The sequence below is a fragment of the Typopeltis vanoorti genome, chromosome 1 (assembly GCF_054136105.1).
Source record: "Typopeltis vanoorti isolate ZY-2024b chromosome 1, IOZ_Tvanoo_1.0, whole genome shotgun sequence".
Lineage (NCBI taxonomy): Eukaryota > Metazoa > Arthropoda > Arachnida > Uropygi > Thelyphonidae > Typopeltis > Typopeltis vanoorti.
Window position 1 is genome coordinate 148432648 of NC_143549.1, and position 22340 is coordinate 148454987.

The 22340-nt window shown below is 37.3% G+C and overlaps 1 protein-coding gene across 1 annotated transcript in view; it reads right to left on the reverse strand.

The window, feature by feature from the left end:
- LOC150110527 (uncharacterized) overlaps positions 1–18838 on the reverse strand; it is a 204937-nt gene extending 186099 nt beyond the window's left edge. The window contains exons 1-2 of the mRNA XM_090394539.1: positions 18169–18838; positions 508–710 (exon numbers count right to left, since the gene is read on the reverse strand). Of these exons, the coding sequence (XP_090250665.1) occupies positions 508–710; positions 18169–18337 (372 nt within the window). The 5' untranslated portion in view covers positions 18338–18838. The remainder of the gene's footprint in view (positions 1–507; positions 711–18168) is intronic.
- Positions 18839–22340: the final 3502 nt, after the last annotated feature.

Consider the following 22340-nt stretch of genomic DNA (forward strand, 5'->3'; position numbering starts at 1 on the left):
AAATCTTTACACCTGATAGCCATGACACCAATATAATTTCTTTTCAAGTTTAATTTAATTTAAGAGTTAAATCTATAAACATGAAAAGATAAATGAGATTACAGAGCCAATAGAAGGTTGATGGCCAATCATGATGATCATCTACAATATATTTGGAAGAAAGATGGATTAATAAAAGATTCAGGATATTGGGAGAATGGCGAGGATTATCTGCTATTCAATTTGAGTTTGATCATTATTAATAGCAAATATTTCAAAACATCTCTTCAAGCATAATCAGTGAAGTGAGTTGTGAACATCAAAATCAATTTCAATATCTCTTCCAGTAATTCCTAATAATGAATTTCATTATAAGGAATTACTGAGGATGTGAGTCTTTCACTGTTTGGATAATTAAACTAAAGTAAATCAAGCTTCATAGAAGGATAATCAAAGAGGTCAGAGTGGTTATTAATTAGTCATTTAAAAAAAAGAGAAAGAAAGATTTATTTATTTATTTTTACAAACCTGTATAATATCTACTAAGTGTTTTGATGATTGATGAAGTTCAGGAACAACCTTAGCTACAAGTTTACCTACTGCAAGTAAGTCATTCAAGTTACTATTTTCTTCTTCACTCATTATCTGATTTGCTTGTTCAATAAACTTTGCAACAGCATCATGAGGAAACACATATTCTATTCTCTTTGTTGTCATCTCTATCACCATATCTAAAAAAATAAGTAAATAAATAAAAAAATTAATCATCATCATTGGTATCTTAAACACTGTCAATTTCTAAGTCCAAACAAGTTTTGTTTTGCCTGACTATTTGCTATTTGAAATTTAATCCTGTCAGCTATGTCATTGACATTATAACCTAGGTAGGTCACAAATCCAACACATGTCAAAATGGTGTGGGAGCAGATTCATCTCGTGATAATAATATGATAAAAGGTTATATTTTAATTAAATGGCAAATAGGGAGGTGACTGTTCAAGACTTCAAGAATGACAAGCTTAATTAACAATAACAAAACCATACAAACTTTGTTTGTATGCTCTGAAGATGATGGATATAATACCAGCGAAATAATAGCGTTAAAGTTAATAAATAATTATTTTCTTATCAATCCGTGTTGGCATCTATATCGTGAAAATCCAATCAACATTGTGTGACGAACACATAAGCCTTTCCACACGATAAAACAACACCAATTCAATATATGCTATAAAAGATTGATGAATACATCAGCTTAATTAGCATTAAACTGTTCCTATAAGCAAGTGAAATTAGCCAAGTTGATCATTAAACAGTATTCAGATTTTATCTCTGGAAACATCTTGCATCAGCTTCTTAGTCTTGAGTTCTTACGTTTATTATCTAGCTTAAATCCAAGTAATGTTATAGGGTGTACAATGTATCATACATGACACACTCGGTTTCATTATGCAGTGTAACTTTGGTAGCTCAGGCTGTGTGTGTGGTCTACATTGCAAGTTCGCTCTCACTGATCAGACAAAAGTCACAATTTCCTCCATTTTACTCTTAGTTCACATACTTTAATAACAAAAGCTCTACAAGTTCTTACTGAACAGCAAGAGCATCTGCCTAGATATAGGCAATCCTTTAGAAGATTAATTTCAGGTAAGATGATAATGCTCAATGTCCTTGAAGTAAAAGAAATCTAATCAGACCTTAGGGCTCTTCACCATAACCTCTGACAACCATTGTATCATCCTTCCAAATTATAACTGAAACTTTTCTATCATTCTCATGAGCCTATCACTGAATTACTTTTCAACGCGAGTTCCTCCCTTCTGTTTCCAATGCCAGAGACCTACTATCTTACTGACAAGCTGAATCATCTTGCATACCAATTAAAGGTGACAACAACAGGATGAAGTACTCCTCCCACCTCTCTCTATATATATATATATCTTACACTCACCAACATATGCTGAGAAGAACCTAACAAACAAATATACAGGAAATACTAGAAAGGATAATAAGGTGGTGGGAGAACAAAGTTATTCCTAGGAGTATGAGGATCATGTGAGCAAAGGAGTGAAAAGTAGATCTGTACAGAGAATAGTATATGAGTGAAATACATTGCTGGATTGGGTAGCAAGTGCATTAAGGCTGAATGTGTTCAGGGCAAGGTACAATAGGCATTTCAGTCTCTAGTGAACTTAGGCTGCTTCTGCGACAAGTCTCATAACAGTGGAGGCCCGGAAACTAAATTAAGCTGAATTTTCTATTGGAATTTTCAATGACATGAAAAACCATATGGATATTAAGAATGATTGGTACTCAAAGTGTTGAAAAAAATGCAATAAATTCCTGCTTGAAATAATTTCCATATGAAGAAACGAATTTAGAAAGAGTCCCAAGAAGAATGTATACAATGAAGTTAAGAGGTTTATGACTAATTATTTTTTTATTATTATTATTAAAACAAGACCTCATGGAGTCAAAGACTCATCTAGGAGGTCCTTTTATCTCACACACATCTCATCATACCGGGTCTTAAACACATTCAAACTCCTTGCAGACACCACACTCTCAGGTAAGGCATTCCAATCATTCACAACTCTGCACGAAAAAAACCTGCCTCTCACTCCCCTACTCACACCCTCTTTATACAGTTTCCAGGTATGACCTCTGGTTCTCCCCTGATCTCCCGCTATTCTCTGTAGAACTTCTCCACCATTGATCCTATAACAACCCCTTACCAACTTGTAGGTCTCTATCATATCTCCCCTCTTCCTTCTCTCCACTAGACTCTGCAAATTACATCTTTTCAATCTTTCCTCATACTCGACATTCCAGAGGTCAGAAACTACCTTAGTCAGTCGCCTTTGCACCCTTTCCAACATCTCTTCATCCTTCTGAAAACCAGATGACCAAATCTGGGCACAATAGTCCATGTGTGGCCTAATCAAAGCCTTATACAATGGAACAAGAATCTCCCTACTTCTACACGTCAGTGTCTTCCTCATCATTCCCAGAAGTCTTTGTGTTGTCTTCACAATTTTGGCGATGTGTCCCCTAAATTTTAGATCCTTATCCACTATCACTCCCAGATCTCTTATTTCCTCTACTTCCAACAATATATTCTCACCAAGCATAAATTCTGCATCCCATCTTTGTTTTCCAAATTTTAAAACCTTACATTTTGCAACATTGAACTCGCATCCCCATTTGCTTGCCCAATCACTCAATTTATTCAAGTCTTCTTGCAAGGCCACAACATCTTCACTACTCTTTATGGTTCGTCCCAACTTTGCATCATCTGCAAACAACTGAATATCTCCATCCAAATCTTCGCCAATATCATTAATATACAAGTTAAATAGTAATGGCCCTAAAACAGATCCCTGAGGCACTCCACTAGTGACTTTCCTTTTCCTGGATATTGCACCCCCATACACAACTTGTTGATACCTATCAGATAGCCAGTCTCCAATCCAATGCACTAATCTAATATCCAACCCCATCTGCTCTAGTTTGACTGTCAACTTATCATGAGGTACTCTATCAAAAGCTTTTGCAAAATCCAAGTATATTACTGTGTATCCTTCTCCTCTGTCCAAGGAAGCAGTCACTTTATTGTAATAAGTAAGTAGATTACTAAAACACGACCTCCCTTTAGCAAATCCATGCTGTCCATCAAAGATTATACCATTGTTGTCAACCCAACTCTGGATCCTAGTTCTCACAAGCTTCTCCAACAACTTAACCACAACACCTGACACACAGATAGGCCTATAGTTTGATGCTTGAGTACGATCACCTCCTTTATGAAGTGGCACAATCTTGCCCTCCTTCCACTCTTTAGGGACTTGACCAAGTGCAAGACTCGTATTAAAAAAATATGTCAAGGCAGGTGTCAACACTCTGGCACATTCCTTCAGAATACGCGGTGATATATTATCAAGTCCCACAGCCTTATTTACATCTAGTTTACTCAACTCCCCAAACACCTCTTGCTCACTTACAGTCAGTCTCTCCTCCCCATCATCAACTGCTCTTAATCTCTCCATGAAGTCACATTCACAAGATTGAAAGATCTTTATGAACTGCTCATTAAGTATCTCCACCACACATTCTGCAACAGCTGTCTTTATACCATTTCTTCCAATCAATGTCATCCTTCCATAATCATTCTTTCTTTTGCTGGCTACATATCGAAAGAACTCCCTAGGATTCTTTTTAGCTTCATTAGCTAACTGCTGTTCATACCTCTCTTTAGCTACTCTCACCAACCAAGTCACTCTCCTCGCCTGGTCTTTGTAGAACTCATGAAATTGGTTACTTCCACTTCTCTTATGCTGCCTCCACAATGCCCTTTTTCTCTGTATTGCATGCTTAATCTCTTTATTCATCCATCTCACACCTAACTTATTTAACCTTCTCACCCGTGGTATACATTTAGACATTGCATCCACTAAATATTTTTTGAAAATCCCCCAAGCTGCATTGATCTCTTTTCCAGCTAACTCCTCATTCCATGCTACACCTGCAAGCTGTCTCCTGAGCTCTTCATAATCACCCCCCTTGTAGTTCCACATATACCCTTTTTTCACAGGGGTCCTTGCACTGCTGGCAACCACCCAAGTAATCACCTCATGGTCACTTTCACCAATTGGTGGATGATTTGATACCTCATTGATAATTACATCCTCCGATGAGATGACCAAATCCAAGACCCTTAATCCTCTTGTGCCCTCTGTTACATACTGTCTGAGGTAGTTATCCCTCAAAAACTCAAGAAACTCATTTTCTTTACTTCCAGTTGCTATCTCTTCATTCCAGTCTATATTGCCATAATTAAAATCACCCTTTTCTTATTTGCTTGGCTTATTTGACTATACATTTCACTATCACTCATTCACTAAGAATGAGACCAGAGAAAAGGTGGAGAAATTAAGTGTTGATCCATCTCCCCACTAAGCATAAATCCATATTCTCATAATCAGACACAAAGGAAAAGAGAAAATAAGAAATAACACTCCCCAAAAAAAGTTTGTTCACGAAATCAACCTATAAGTTCTGCTAATAACAGGTGGGCCAAGAGATATTTGCACGAGATCTAAGTAGATCTATTTCATAGTAAAAACTCATAACTCACTCTTTAGTGGGATTATGGTAGCCATTTAAAATTACTGATAACTTGAGCCAGCTATCCCTTCCTTCATGCTTACAACAGTGATCGAAATACATTATGCAAATTATGGAATTTACAATTTTTTTTCCCCAACCAGAGGTCAAGCAAATAGTTGTAACAGTTGGTCAGTAACTTTAGCATGCCATGTAGATTGTGGTGCAGCTTTTTTCTTTGTATATATATATATGTGTATACTCCAGATGATGAACTTAATGTGAAAGTCAAAATGTTGAGTGTTTATTTTGGTTTATATTAAACTATGGTTTTACTATAACACGGTAGTTGTTTCCATAATTTGCATAATGTATTGAGCCAGCTATCTTGATTGGCAAAGGTTGGAGAATGACTATCTTTCAGTTTCTAAAATTTCCATCCGTCCAAAACAGGTTGAGTCTGATAATTAGGGATTTTAGGAAATTTAATGCAGCCAATTTGCCACTCTTCTGCTGCATCTCTAAGGTTGAATATTTTATGAAAGGAGGGGAGGGGGGCTGAAAAGTTATGACAAACACATAGAACAAAAATGATGTTAAAGCAACTGATATAACCACTCGACCGACCAGGCTGGCTTGATTGGCCGAGTGGTTAGTGTATTCACTCTCCAGCCAAAAGGCTGCAGGTTCTAATCCGGCTGTGGGCATGGATGTTTGTGACAGTCTGTGAAAATACTAGTGGTGGTGAGCAGTAGATGGTGTTGGTGTAGATGAGCTGTAGTTCGTGGATTGAGTGGTGGAGATGGAGAGTTGTAGAGAAGGTGCTCTCCCTCAATGATTTTTGAACTCCCTGGAGGTGTCACATAATAATAATAACCACAAGAAAGAACATATCTTAAAATCCTTTAACCCCTCCCCCCCCTCATGTTTCATCAAATTGTAAAAATTTGTTATGTCTTTTAGGATATATATATAAGAAGACATGTCAGAGGTTTTGAAGAAATTTGAAGACAAAGAGGTGTGGGCCATCATCAAGTTTTTCATGCTGCAAGAAAAGTCTGCAACAGAGATTCACCAAACTTTGTGTGGGATTTTAGGGGGACTGTGTCCCAGCATATACAACAGTTGCCAAATGGGGCCAAGTTTAAAACTGGACATTCTGAGACAACAAATGCTCCCAGGTCAGAAAGATCCTCCACACAGCAATCACACTGAAAACATAAAAGAAATGCATGCCATGATCCCTGATGATAGACTAATACCGGCCAAAAACGTTGCAAAGACTCCAGGGATATCCAGGAAATGAGTAGGGAGTCATTATCCACCAACATCTGGACATGTAGAAGCTCTCGGCAAAATGGGTCCCCAAATGTTTGAGTGCCAGACAAAAAAGAGAATGTGTACTGTGATCTAAGGGATTTTGAGGTCATTTTTTGAGAAATCGGTGCAAATTTTTGGCTTGTATTGTGACTGTTAATGAAACGTGGCTTCATCACTGTGACCCAAAGACCAAACAACAGTCAATGGAGTGGAGACACAAAGGTTCTCCACAGCCAAAGAAGTTCCAAACCCAAAAGACACACGCAGGGTAGGTTCTTGCCATTGTCTTTTGGAATATGGATTTTTTAATCTTACCAAGAACCCTAAAAAAAAAAGGTGAACCTGTTACAGCAGCAGTTTATTCAACAGCTGTGAAGGGATTGAAGGAGCTATTGAAGGAAAAAAGCTGCAGGAAACTGACAGAGGCATTACTTTTGTAGGACAATGCACCTGCTCATGAAACCCAACAGACAATACACGAATTGAGCTTCAATGTCTGCCTCACCCACCCTATTTGCAAGACCTGGCCCCATCTGACTATTTCCTGTTTCCAAATTTAAAGAAACACTTGAAAGGAACAAAATTTAACCACAGATGATGAAGTCATATCTGCAACTAAGGACTGGTTTGTGCAAAAAGGAAAGGTAGACTTTTTTCTCAGAGGACTGCAAATGATGCAGCAGCATTGTAGCAAGTGTATAATATGTAGAATAATGTGTAAGTTATATGGTTCTACCTCAATTCTTTCATGGTGATTATCACAACTTTTCAGCACACCCTCATATGTCTGTAGATGCATGTTCATGGAGCTGGTTTGCCTGTCTTGAGAAAGGTAGAAATGATGAAAAAAAATCCTCCACATCCATGAGATCAGCTAACTCACCTTTAACTGAAAAACCCTGATAAAGATTCTTCGCATCATAGATGGGATTACCCAGATCATTCCAACCAAAGGTTACATCAAAACCTACTGAGCTATGGAAGCTCCTCCAAAAGTTAGACAGGGATACAACAGCTTCAACTACTGGCCAATCCTACTAGCATATGACATAATGCTGATGTGAGGTAAAAGAGATCACTTCCTAGAACACAGCCTTGTAGACATTTAATTAATAGCTCCTGAGATGACATCTGGATCTATTGGCACAAATATAAATAGCAGAACACAAATCTTGAAGACTACAAGTAAAGCATTGCTTAGAATTACTTTAATAACTGAGACCTAATTTGCTAAATGTTTTCATGCATCATTACAGACTAACAGAACATAAGTAAATCGCTGTTTTAAAATAAATCAATAAAAGGCATGCATATATAGTATAGTATATACCCAAAGAGGAAGTGAATGTGTGAGCAAACAAGAAAGGAATGGGATAGCCTGGAATGTAGAAGTAACAGTTGGGTTCAAAGAAATTTCTGAAATGGGTGAGGGCAATGGCTTCAGGAAGGCATAGAGAAGTCACATCTAATTAGTTAGTATAATTGAAGTGTGTTATAGATTCAGAAATGAAACCATTATGTTTGAATACAAAATGCTATAAGTATCATAAACAAGGGGACCAAATTTCTTGCATTGAGTTAGTTCATTTACCCAAAAATTGTTGGAATAAGTGAGATGTGGTTGGATGAGGATGGTATACTGATAGAAATAAAGATAAAGAGGTATGATGTCTCTCTCATGAAGATAGAAAAGGTAAAAAGGGAGGTGGAGTGCTGCTGATGATAGAAAAGGAGTTATGCCCATGCAAGGTACAGATGCAAAGGGGAAATAGTAGTAGTGGCTTTGAGGCAGTATGGTGTAAGATAGTGATGAATAGAATGAGATACTTGGATGTTAGTATAGAACTGGAGGGTAGGCCATGAAATGTGTAAGCAAATTAACCAAGCAAATAGGGAAAAGGAGACCATCATAAGATATTTTAATTATGGCAACATAGATTGGGATAAAGAGGGCATATGAAAGTAAAGAAAATGAATTTCTCAAGTTTTTGAGGGACAACTACATCAGGCATAACAAGAAAATACAAGGATCAGTGATTGAATTTGATCATCTCACCAGAGGATGTCAATATAAATGAGGTTTCAAATCTCCCTGCAATTGGTAAGAGAAGCCATGAAGTGATTACCTGGTTGCCATCCATCCATGTGAGGACTTCTGTGAGTTAATAATATGTGTGGAACTCAATACTGGTGATTATGAAAAGCTCAGCTGTAGCATGGAATGAAGAATGGGGTGGAAAGGAGACCAGTACCTTGAGTGATATTCAAGAAGCGTTTAGTAGAAGCAATATCTAAATGTATTCTGAGGGTCAGAAGGTTAAATAAGGCAGATGTGAAATGGATAAATAAGGAGATTAAGTATGCAATATAGAAGGCATTATGGAGATAGCATAAGATGATTGATAACAAGCAATTCCATGAGTATGAAGAGCAGGCAAAGAGAGAGTGAATAAGTTAGAAAGGGTAGTCAAGGTGTAGTGTGAGCAATAGTTAGCTAACAAAGCCAAAAAACTGCTGGGGAATTCTTTCAATATGTGGCCAGCAGAAAACAAAAATAATAAATAAAAAATAATGAATTATAATGAAAGGATGATACTGATTGAAGACGATGGTAAAAGGATTACTGCTGCAGAGAATATAGTTGAGATACTAAATGAACAGTTCATAAAGATATTTCATTCCTGTGAATGTGACGTCATGCAGAGTTCAAGAGCATTGAAAGGGGATTGAATGAACAAGATATATATGAGAAATTGAGTAAACTTGATGTTAATATGATTAACAATTTGATATGCAATTTGATGATATATCACCATGTTTTTAGGGATTGTGGCAGAGTTAACATTTGCCTTGGTAGACTTGTTTAATACGAGTCTTACACTGGGTCAAGTTTCAAAGGAGTAGAAGGAAGACAAGAACCATATCTTCATAAGGGAGGTGACAGAACTCAAGCTCTTCAAATTATAGGCCATCTGTGTCAGGTGTTGTTCTTAATGTGTTGAAAAGGTTAGTAAGAACCAGGATCCAAAATTGGGTTGATAATAATGATATTCTCTTTGATGGACAGCACAGATTTGCTTAAAAAGAAAGTCAAGTTTTAGTAATATGTTTACTTATTACAATAAGGTAACAGTGCAATGGATAAAAAGTTGTATACTTAGATTTCATTATTGCCACATGATAAATTAATGGTTAAACTAGAACAGATGGGTTGGCCATCACATTAGCGCATTGGAATGGAGACTGGCTATCTGACAGATATCAGCAAGCTGTGTATGGGGAAGCAATATCCCAGAAGAGGAAAATCATAATGGTGTCTCAAGGGTCTGTTTTAGGCAATTGCTGTTTAACCTGTATATTAATGATATCAGGGAAGGTGTGAATTGAGATATTCAAAGTTGCAGAGATGATGCAATGTTGGGAAGAACTATAAAGAGTAGAACAGATGTGGCTTTACAAGAAGACTTGAACAGACTGAGTGAATGGGCACAGGAGTAGAGTTATCAATTCAATGTTGCAAAGCATAAGGTTTTAAAATTTGGAAAACAGATAGGAGGTAGAATATCTACTAGTTGAAGATATATTGGAGAAGGTGGAGGAAATAAGAGATCCAGTTGTGCTGGTGATAGAGATCTAAAATTTTGAAGACGTTAAAATTATGAGGACAGCACGATGAATTCTGGGCAATGGGAAAGGACAATAACTTGTAAAAGTAAGAAGATTCTAGTTCCATTGTATAAGGCCTTGCTTTGTGGATTTTGAAAACCAGGAGAAATCTGTGCATAGATTTCCTCTGGTTTTCAAAAGGATGAAGAAGTATTGGAAATGATCCAGAGATGACTGAATAAGTGGATTTTTGGTCTTCGGAATGTGGAGCAAGAAAAGAAAGGTAGAAGATGCAATTTACAGAGTAGTGGATAGGAGGGGTAATATGAAAGAGATCTATAAATTGGTAAAAGGATCTTATTAGATTGACAATGCAGAGGTTTTTCACAGAATGGTGGGAAATGGGGACAAAGCAAGAGGTCTTCCCTGGAAGCTGTATAAGTATGGGTATGAGCCAAGGAGTGAGAAGCAGGTGCAAGAAGAATGGTGTATGATTGGAATTTATTGCCTTGTGGTGAATATATTTAAGGCATGGTATGATGAGCCGTGTGTATGAGAGAGGGACCTACCATAATGAGCAACTTCATCAAGGTCTAAAGACAATGATTAGTTCTTTTCTAATATCTTCATTTTTAATATGATTCTGTGCCATCAGTTCAGTGTCCTAATTTTTCTCAGATTTCTCATATATATTATCTAGTTTTTGATCAAGTATTATTTCTAAACCAACTCTCAGATTCATACGTTAAAGCTGGTTTGACAACATTCTTTTACACAGCTTTAGTGTTTTGGCTAATTTCTGTCTTATGCCATATAAATTTATTCAACTGGCTCCCCATGATACCAGCTATGCCTATTCTATTGTTTATTTCCATCTATATTTAATTTAATATCTTCACTAAATTGTACCCAAAATATTTTACTTTTTTTTTTTTTTTAAATTTATTTATGTAGCTGTCACCCATTAAAGTGTGACAGCTACATAAATTTCCTGTAAACTTATAAAAACATAGGCACTATGGTACATTTGTACCATAGTGCATATGTTTTTATAAAGTTAATATATATTTTGGTATCATTTACTTTTACATAGTCTGCAAACCCTGCTGTAGAGACCAAACCTGGAACTTTTTCAAGCCACTTCAAGCCTCCAATAAGCAGGGGCGATGATCTCCCACTTAAAAACAATCACAAACATTCATGCCCACGGCAGGATTTGAATCCACAGGCAACCAGGCCAGAAACTTATAGAGACTTGCTCTATAGGTTCTCAGAATAAAGCTAATATTTTCATGTTAGTAGAGACCATTTTTTTGTATTACTTATTTTCATGCCATAATTGTTATTATTATTATTATTGTTCTGGGCAACTCCAAGGAGTCGACAGACTCATCGAGGGAGACCCTAACATCATGTCAAGAACAACTATTCGACATTTACACAGTATCTATCATACCTTGCCTTGAACTCATTCACGGTCGTAGCACCCACAACAGACTCTGGAAGCTTATTCCGCTCATTCACTACTCTCCAAGTAAAAAACCTAGCTCTAACACCCTTGTCAACCACGCTCTTGCCCAGCTTCCATTCATGGCTCCTAATCCTCCCACCACCAGTCATATTTTCAAAAATATCTTCTGGATCAATCTTATAGAAACTCTTCAGTAATTTGAATGTCTCAATCACATCACCCCTCCTTCGCCTATTGACCAATTTCTGCAACCCACAAATCTTCAACCTATTCTCATAAGGTGCATTCCACACACCTGCTATCATCTTGGTCACTCGTCTCTGGATCCTCTCCAGTTCCTCCCCATCACGAAGAAACCCTGGTGCCCATAACTGGGCACAGTAGTCCAGATGGGGTCTTATCAAGGTGATAAGACCCCATCTTGATACAGAGGAACAACAACTTGTTTGTCTCTGCATGTTAAAGTATTTTTCAGAAGCCAAGTGATTTGGTGAGCTGTTTTAGTCACTTTTGCAATGTGCCCCCTAAACTTCAATTCCCTATCCACCAACACTCCCAAATCTCTGGCCTCATCAATCTCCTGGAGTACGGTTCCACCAATGTGATATACTGCTGCTATTCTTTTCACCAAAGTGCATAACCTTACACTTTGGCACATTAAATTGACATCCATTTTTCCTAGCCCAGTCCTCCAAACTATCCAAATCATCCTGTAACATTTTGACATCCTGTGCACTCATAATTGCTCTACCCAACTTTGCGTCATCAGCAAATAAGTGAACACTTCCTCTCAAATCCTTTCCTATATCATTGATGAACAAATTGAAAAGCAGTGGTCCAAGAACAGAGCCTGTGGCACTCCACTAGTCACAAGCCGTCTTTTAGACTCCACTCCCGAATAAACCACTCTCTGGTATCTCTCCTTCAACCACCCTCCTATCCATCTCACCAACTCTATATCTATCCCCATCTGCTCCAATTTACTGATTAGGGTTCTATGTGGTATCCTATCAAAAGCTTTGGCAAGGTATTACTGTAAACCCATTACCCCTATCCAGTTCAGCCGTCACTGTGTTATAAAACGTGAGCAAGTTACTGAGGCATGATCTACCCTTCACAAAACCATGTTGTCCTCCATACAATATCCCATTTTCATCTATCCAATCCTGTATTCTTTTTTTGGCTAATTTCTCTAAGACCTTGACAATGATTCCAGATATGCTAATCGGTCAGTAATTTACAACAGCAGTCTTGGAACCACCTTTATGCAGTGGAACTATTTTCCTCTCTTTCCGCCCCCTCGGGACTAACCCAGACCCGAGACTCAAATTAAACAAAATGGTCAAGGGTACTGACAATTCTTTAGCTGCTTCTCGTACAACACGAGCTGGTATACCATCCAATCCCACAGATGTATTGACATTGAGGTTATGCAATAGACTACTCACCTCCACTTCATTCACCACAATTCCCATATAATCTACTGGTACATTCGTTTCTGCAATGTCACCACCTGGATGATATATTCTTGCAAAGTGCTCACTCAGTAACTCGACTATATCAACTGATTCAGTTACCTCCCTACCATCAGCATTTTTTAAAATCATTCTGCCATGTACATTTTTCCTTTTACTTGCTACATATCTAAAAAACTGTTTAGGATTCTCTTTAGCCTGCATGGCCAATGTTCTTTCGTAATCCTTTTTTGCTTTTCTTACCACACTCGTTACCCTTCTGGCCTGCACTTTATACCGTTCGTGTGCCTGCCGGTCACCTTTCTCCTTAAATTCCCTCCATAGTTGTTTCTTTTTTTGCAGCTCAAGCTTAATGGTGTTATTCATCCATTTAACCCCTAGTTGATTTATTATTCGGACTCTAGGTATACAGTCAGCCACTGCTTCATGCAAACACTTCTTAACTACCTCCCATGCACTATCGACTTCTAGTCTTTGCAGTTGTACATGCCATGGCACTGAACCAATCAAACTCCTAAGCTTGTCATACTTTCCAGCCCGATAATTCCACACGTACCCTGTCTTAATTGAAAATTCTACACCTTTAGCCACCTCCCAAGTCAAGACCCTATGATCACTCTCACCGATTGGTGGCAATGCGGTCATATTTGTTACAGCCAAATCCTCAGATGTAATTACTAGGTCAAGCACACTCTGAACCCTAGTATATTACATGCTGTCGCAGATAGTTATCCCTTAATAACCGCATAAAATCCAATTCCTTCCTCCCGTGTGTGTCCTCTCCTCACTCCTTTTTACATTGTTACAGCAGTTATTCAATTTAGATAAGGAATCCTGAGACTTGCACTGGATTTATTTAAGAGTATTACATCATCATCTTAAAGTAATGCAGCTGGAATTAGCATCTTTAATTTTGCTATCAAGTTTAATGCTACTTCCTGATGATGAATAAGGGTGGAAACAAGATGCACTCTTGTCTCACACCTGATCTGACATCAAACCATCTTTCTGGATTTCCTTCAATTCTATTCTAACTGCTGATAAATCAAGACACATTTGTTCTATTCATCTGCTGGTAATTCTTATAAAAATTTCTCATATATTTTTTTATAAAATTTTGTGGATCAATGAATTTTGAAATGCTAAGTAATAATTGACATTTGAAGATATAAATTTCATAAAAGCGAATAAACAATCCATTAGATGCTGTTTCATTGTTTATTCAGAATAAAAATATATCTTAAACTTTTGGTCTGGTAGGTGTAATGCTGGAAGGTAGGGAAGCAAGTGCAGAGAATGAATCTGATTAAGTGATAAGCAATGTGGAAGAACAGGAGAGATTGAAGAGGTGGTTGTGAATGAAAAAGTGGGTGGCATGAATATAGAGAATGAGAGAACAGGTGTGCAAAACAGACAGGGAAACAGGGAGGCTGAGGTGGACAGAGGAACATAGTGTGAGAAAGGTATGCTTGAAGAGGAAGTGTAGACAAAAAAAAAGGGAAGGGCATCCCCTTCCCTTTTTTTTGTTTTCTCTTGACTTGGGATCAAGGGAAAACAGTTGAATCTGAAGAAGGTTTGAAGATGAATAAGGAGAAAAAGAAATGGCTCCAGTAAAGTATAGGAAAAGTCACATCAAATAAGTGGTGTCAGTGGAACCAACTATAGATCCAGGAATAAGCTGCTGTGTTTGTATATACATGCTAGAAGTGTAAGAAACAAGGCAAACGAAATGGTTGCATTAATTGAGTCTGTTCACCCAAAAAGACAGTTTGCAGGTGTAGCATCGAATGAGAAGTTAGCTGAAAAAGAGATCAATACAGCTTGGGGGATATTCAAGAACTATCTAGTAGAAGCAATGTCTAAATGTATTCCAAGGGTCAGAAAGTTAAATAAAGTAGTGTGAAATGGATGAGTAAAGAGATTAAGCAAGGAAAAAAAAGGAATTATGGAGGCACCATTAGAGAAGAGATAATAACCAATTCCATGAAGATTACAAAGACCTGGCAAGGAAGGTGACTTGGTTGGTAAGGGTAGTAAAAGTGAAGCATGAGCACAGTTAGCTAATAAAACCAAAAAAGAATCGTAGGGAGTTCTTTCGATATGAAGCCAGCAAAAAAAAAAAAAAAAAAAAAAAAAAAAAGATTATGGAAAGATAACACTGATTGGAGAAAATGGTATACGGACAACTACTGCAGGAGATGCTTAATGGACAGTTTATAAACATCTTTCATTCTTATGAATGTGATATCATGGAGAGAATGAGAGCAATTGATGATGGTGAAGGCAGACAGACAGACAGACTGACTGTAAGTGAGCAAGAGGTGTATGGGGAATTGAGTAAATTGATGTTAATAAGGCTGTGGGACTTGTTAATATATCACCACATATTCTAAAGGAATGTGCCAGGGAGTTGACATCGGCCTTGACACATTTTTTTAATATGAGTCTTATACTGGGTCGTGTTCCAAAGGAGTGGAAGGAGGGCAAGATTGTGCAACTTCACAAGGGAGGTGATAGAACTCAGGCATCAAATTATAGGCCTATCTGTGTGTCAGGTGTTGTTTGTAAGTTGTTGGAGAAGCTGGTGAGAACTAGGATCCAAAAGTAGGTTGACAACAATTGTATTATCTTTGATGGACTGCATGGATTTGCTAAAGGAAGGTCATATTTTAGTAATCTATTACTTATTACAATAAGGTAACAGCTTCCTTGGACAGAGGGGAGCGATACACAGTAGTATACAGTACTTAGATTTCACAAAGGCTTTTGATAGATTACCGTATGATAAGTTGATAGTCAAACTAGAGCGGATGGGATTGGATATTAGATTAGTGCATTGGATTGGAGATGGCTATCTGATAGGTATCAGATAATCCACATCTTCCCCAATGATATTGGGGAAGATTTGGATGGGGATATTCAGTTGTTTGCATATGATGCAAAATTGGGACGAACTATAAAGAGTAGAGAAGATGTTGTGGCCTTACAAGAAGACTTGAATAAACTGAGTGAATGGGCATGAAATGGGGATGCAAGTTCAATGTTGCAAAATATAAGGTTTTAAAATTTGGGAAGCGAGGATGAATGTGGAATTTATGCTTGGTGGGGATATATTGTTGGAATTGGAGGAAATAAGAAATAATAGGGGATGACAGTGGATAAGGATCTGAAATTTAAGGGACACATTGCCAAAATTGTGAGGACAACACAAAGAATTCTTGGAATGATCAGAGGACACTGACTTATAGTAGTAAGGAGATTCTTGTTCCATTGAATAATACTTTGATAGTCCACACATGGACTTCTGTGCACAGATTTTGTCACCTGGTTTTCAAAAGGACGAAGAGATGTTAGAAAGGGTCCAGATATGGTAGTTTCTGATCTCTGGAATGTTGAATATCAGGAAAGCTTGAGAAGATGCAGTTTATAGAGTCTAGTGGATAGGAAGAAGAGGGGTTAAATGATAGAGACCTACAAGTTACTAAGGGATTGTTATAGGATCAATGTTGGAGAAGTTTTACAGAAAACAGTAGGAGATCAGGGGGAGAACCAGAGGACATCCCTGGAAGTTGCATAAGTAGGGTGTGAGCAGGGGAGTATGAAGATTTTTTGCATGCAGAGCTGTGAATGATTGGAATACCTTGCTTGAGAGTGTGGTGCCTGCAGAGAATTTGAGTGTGTTTAAGGTCTAGTATGATGAGCTGTGTGTATGACAAAAAGACCTCCTAGATGAGTCTTCAACTCCATGGGGTCTTGGGATAATAATAATATTAATAATGTGATTTCTTAGAGTTGGGAAATGTGCATACAAACAATACACATGTGGGCTACATGTGTGCCTGCAAACAAATATTACTATGAAATATGATATTAAGATATGCAGTGCAAGTAGGCCTTGTTAATTCCATATTCATGCTATCCACAAAAGCACATAAGTGGAATAATCCACATGATTAACGTGGTAAAAAAAAATAACATTGCTCCTGCCATTTACAAAGAACTTGGTAAAGAAAAAAAATACATAAAATAAGTTACTTAAAAAAGAGAAAAACAACTTCAATGCATTAAACCTTCATTAATAGCAACTAAGCATAGCACTGCAGTTTTCAGCATCAGCAGTTGACAGAAAGCAAACTGCAGTTTCCGGCATCAGCAGTTGACAGAAAGCAAACTTAACCATATAGCTAGCAGAGTGCGATCCATTCTCACACTAATTCTCAAGCTCACAAGTAATAAAGGCAACAGCAGTCTTACTATAATCTCCAATACAAGGAGCCAGTACATATAAAATCTGAGTGAAATGTCACTGCAGTAATCCTTTCTGGCACTACTTACTGTTCATGCAACACAAGCACATCAACGATAACAAAAGCTAGTAAAACAATCTCCAGGACAGAGAAAAATTTAAACATAGCCAGTATACAGTCTGATTCCTTCGCACACATATCACACTAATACAAAAGTAAAGCTGTACAGCATTTTCTGGTACTTGGATTCAGCACAGAGAAAACCTGATTGCATAGCCAATACAATTTGATTTCATTCATGATTACTGTTGTTGCTCAGGGCCTCTTCCATGGAAATCATGGGACTCATTGTGGGAAGCTCATGTTTAACAACGTAAAATCTATCATACCTCCCCTTAAACTTATTCACCATTCGTGTCATCACAGTCTTATCAGGCAATACATCCCAATGTCCAACTACCCTCCATGCAAAAACAGCCATTTCTTACTTTCTTCCTAACCACTTCCATTGGCAATTTCCAGGGATGATGACTTATATATATTTATATTATATTTTTTTCTTTCTTTGAGAAATGTGTCAAAAGTAATTGATCTAATCTAAACTGATACCAAAATAGTTAGCCTACGAATATCCAATAATATTCTCTCCACATGCGCATTTTTACTTAGATGCAGTAACAGCTTATCAAGATTAGATCAATTACATGGCACTGAATTGCTTTAATACACATACCAAAAAGCATTTCACAAACAAAATTGACAGAGAAAAGAAAGCGATCTTTAAATGTCAACGAAAACTGCATTTCTAAAATTGATGTATATTAATTTAAATGTAAAATATACGTCGAAATGTTATTTATCACAAAATAAACAAAGATAAAAGTCACTTTTATCTTTGTTTATTTTGTGATAAATAAACAAAGATAAAAGGATTTTTATCTTTGTTTTTTACGTCAGCTCAACTTACCTCTAAAAAACTCCAACAAGTCAACCTTACTTTCGCAAGTGCCTTGTGCTGTCCTTCGGCAAAACTCCCAACAAACAAACTGTGATATCCTCTCCCACAGGTTTACTATATCATCTTCATCATATTTCTCCTTCTCAGCAAAGGTTCTCGGAATATTTGCACTACTCATCTTTATTCATCAGTTTACATTGTTAAAGCAAAATATCAAAAGCAAAAAACTACACCATTAAATCAATCGTAACACAAAAACTACTTTAGCATCACATACGCCAATATCCAAATGCAGGAAAGAATGAATACTCATCTATCACGAACACATAACCTTACGAATAGATATCCATAATCTGTTCAATGATATGTCATTGGACATAACATATCACCTGCATAATATTAGAAATTAAATGAACAGTTAACGCTGTTACAGTTAAAGCCAATAACCAGACACATAAATAAAAAATCGGTGTCTAAGACATACACGAGTATACCTGGGTACGTATATGAAAAACACGCAGCATCTTATTCCAAAACAAGAAGTTTCATTCGATCGCCGGTAGGTATATATACGTATACACACCCAATATTAGGCACAGATGAAGACTTCAAGTAAAACGAAACCAGCTATGCGATGTTTTTAAAAATTAACAGATCTCATTCTATCTCGGATCAAATTCAGAACGGAGAAAGAAAAAAAGGCAGAAGAACTAGCATTCCTGGACATCATCCTTTCTGGTCGCCATCTGGTATATTATCGGTTTTAGTACATTGTCTCATTTCAGTACACGTCTACTCTGCACATCAGCAATAGGCATTATACAAATGCTTCTTAATAGAGAACATGTTCTAATCCTTATGACTCTAAACTAAAACTTAACACTGTCCAATTTATTATGTGGTAGAAAGTCTCCAGCCGAAAATCTAGCCTATGATACATATAAGCAGTAGTGTCTAGGGCTTTTCCCGCCCCTCTCAATACACATCAAAAATACTACATAAGGTCAAAACGACATATAGGGAAATAAATTAAAACGCTATGTTTATTTTTGAAGTAAAACTTTAATTTCAACATTCTAAAATGTCATTTTTCTTGCTTTTCTGGTAGAAAAATCGTCGATGACATTGTAGAAGTCTATTTCATAGTAATGTAGGTAATTCTTATTCAATTTTATTTAGAAAAACTCCTCTCACAACTAGCAACACTTACAGCAATTGTGAGGAAAATTCTCAGTAGTATTACAATATTTAGAAATGAGTTCTCGAGACTGTATTTTACAATTAACTGTGAAAGTTCAAAAAGGTCCAAAGTGCTGCCCGGGGAGTATCTCCCCCTCCGCCCCCCTCTAACTATGCCACTGCATATAAGTCTGTTCCTACGAACTGTGACCCTATGCGTAGAGTAGCAATTCCATACATTGCTACTCCCTGATTTTTAAATATCTTAATTTAGCGACAACTTTCATTCCTCTCAGTAAACACTCCTACATGGTATTTTCCATCAAGGATAAATAGCTTTCTGTTTCACTCCCAGATTTTCCAGGTTACTTGTATTTAACTTCTCTCATACTTTACACAAATTGAGATATTTTAACACAAAATGTGTTAAAATATCGCACTTGATATTGCAACGTCCCCACCTAGATGGTACACCCATGTAGATTGTGAGGTTGAATTTATATATTCATGTCACAATCTAGTTGGGTGAACCATCTAGGTGGGGACGTTGCAGTACCAGGTGCGATATTCACTGATAGAAGAATAAAAGGTGAAGAAATGGAGGTACTTAAAATACACTGGCTCTTCAATGCGAACACAGCCATGGACTTAAATATCATATCGATCTGTGTATTGCGAACGCACAAGGGATGCATCAGTTCATCTGACTTAGCTGTATAATTTAAGCCTCAGTACTAGGAATGGGCAATGGAGTGGAAAGTGGCCCAAATAGCATAAAGGATGCTCGAGAAGAAAAGAAGCAAATAATAGGCCAATCGGGATCTCGCGAGTGATGATTAAGGTATTGGAGAAATTTGAGAAAGACAGATTTCAGAACTGGGTGAATCAGAATAGATAATCTACATGGGATTTGTGAAGGGTAGGTTTTGCCTTAGTAATTTGCTTACTTTTTATAAGTGAAACTGGTAATGGACAAGCGAAATAGCCACTCAGTAATTGGCCTCCCCTACTCCCAATACAGGAATGAAAAGGCGTTAGCTGATTAGCTAGAATATTGATAGACCTTGAAAAGGCATTTGACAAGATTACACATAGTACTTTGTTGCATAAATTGGAGCAATGGAGAGGGATATGAATCCGGATTAGAGTGTGCTGATGGAGAATTATTAAAGGGTGGCTTAATGAGGAATCGAGTCCAGGAAAAGACAAGTGACCAGTGATCTACTATGGGATTCAGTACTTAGTCTTCTGTTGTATATGAGTAATATAGGAAGGTATGAGCCTGTGTAGCTCAATGAAAGGGGTATTTGCACTCCATCGTGCTTAACCGCAAGAAGAAAGACTTGGGTTCAAATCTAGTCGCCGACTAGAGGAACATTTTCTAAGCTTTTTATTGACCGGTTCCCGAGTTAGCGGATCATTGGCATGGACAATAGGTTTTTTATTCCAGTAAACTCGGCTTTTTCCTCCCGTAAACTCAAGAAAATCGACCCGCGAACCCACTCTCTTTTCAGATATTAAAAATATTGTGTTAGAGTTAGAGACCACAAGATGGTGAGACTGTTAGTTTTGTTTCTCTGCATGCTGAATAAATTAGTTATAGCCTTGCAGCTATCTCTGTTGGCAACCAGTGGAGATTGAATTGCCCACTCAGTCTCCAAATATGTTACTCGTCTACTCCCTATACGAGAATAAATGGCGTTAGATGATTTTTTTTAAATATAGGAAATGATTTGACAGAAAATTTCCAATTGTTTGCTGATTATACTAAACGGAATCTCAATGGTAAATTAAGTTGATGCAGTGATCCTGCAGGAACACTTAAATAAACTAGCAGTATCAGCAAAGATAAATAGCTACCAGTTTAATGAGTCCAAGTATAATGGGATTTATTTTGGGATGAGATTACTACTGTGTACTTTATTAATGGAATTTGACTGCAGGTAAATGATAAAGGAGATATGGAAACGATTATGGACAGGAAATTGAATTTTATAGGGCATACTGCGAAAGAAACAAAAAACAGCACATCGGATTATATGGTTGTTGAAGAACATACTAACAAGCATGTATGGAGAAGTTACTGTTCCGAAATATATAAATGCTTTAATAAGACCACATCCAGATTCTTACCAAAATTTGAAGGGGTTAGGGTAAGATGGCAGATTTGAGTGGTGAGTTGTAGTTTAACCGTTTTTCAATGAATTGATTGAAAGGAATGTAGCTTGATATTTGAATTAAGAATTGATGGCTAAATCACGTAAGGGTAAAGGAGGAAATCAAGATATTTAGAGGTAAGCGTTCTTCTTTTTGTGACTATTTTCGCGATTATATATTATTTTGCTGGTAGACTCACTCGTGAGACTACGGAATTTGTCAGTAGACTCTCCAAAGTCTACAGGATTATCTAAAGACACTGGAATATCCCTTGATTATATACGATGTGCAAGGATGGAGAACGTAAAAGACATTAAGGACGCCATTCAAAATTTAAACAAAGATCTGACACTTGACGTTCTTAAATTAACCTTAAAGAAATTCGAAACAGAATATCCTGGTGGTCTGAATCCCTTCACTTTGGTTAATGATATGGAAGAAGATGATGTGGACACTGAAGGGGGAGTTCACACCTGTTCCACCTTCAAAGACTCCCCGACAGTTCGATTGTTCGCAGGAGGAACAATCTAATAAAAAAGAAGTAGAACATCTGAAGATGACATGGAAGAGGACGTAACAACATATCACACCCAAGATAGAAAAGAAAAGGTCCCTCCAGTCATCCTTCGAGATAAAGAAAAATGGACACCAGTCTCAAGGTCCTTTGGATAACAAAACATCAATTTCTCATGGGCAAGAAATACTGACGAGAGTGTAAAGATTCATCCTACTACTGTTACAGATTATCGTATGATTACGAAAATGCTGGACAACTCCAAAGTGCCCTTTCACGCCTTCACGCTAGCAAGCGAGAAAAATCTAAAAGTGGTCCTAAGAGGGGGTTG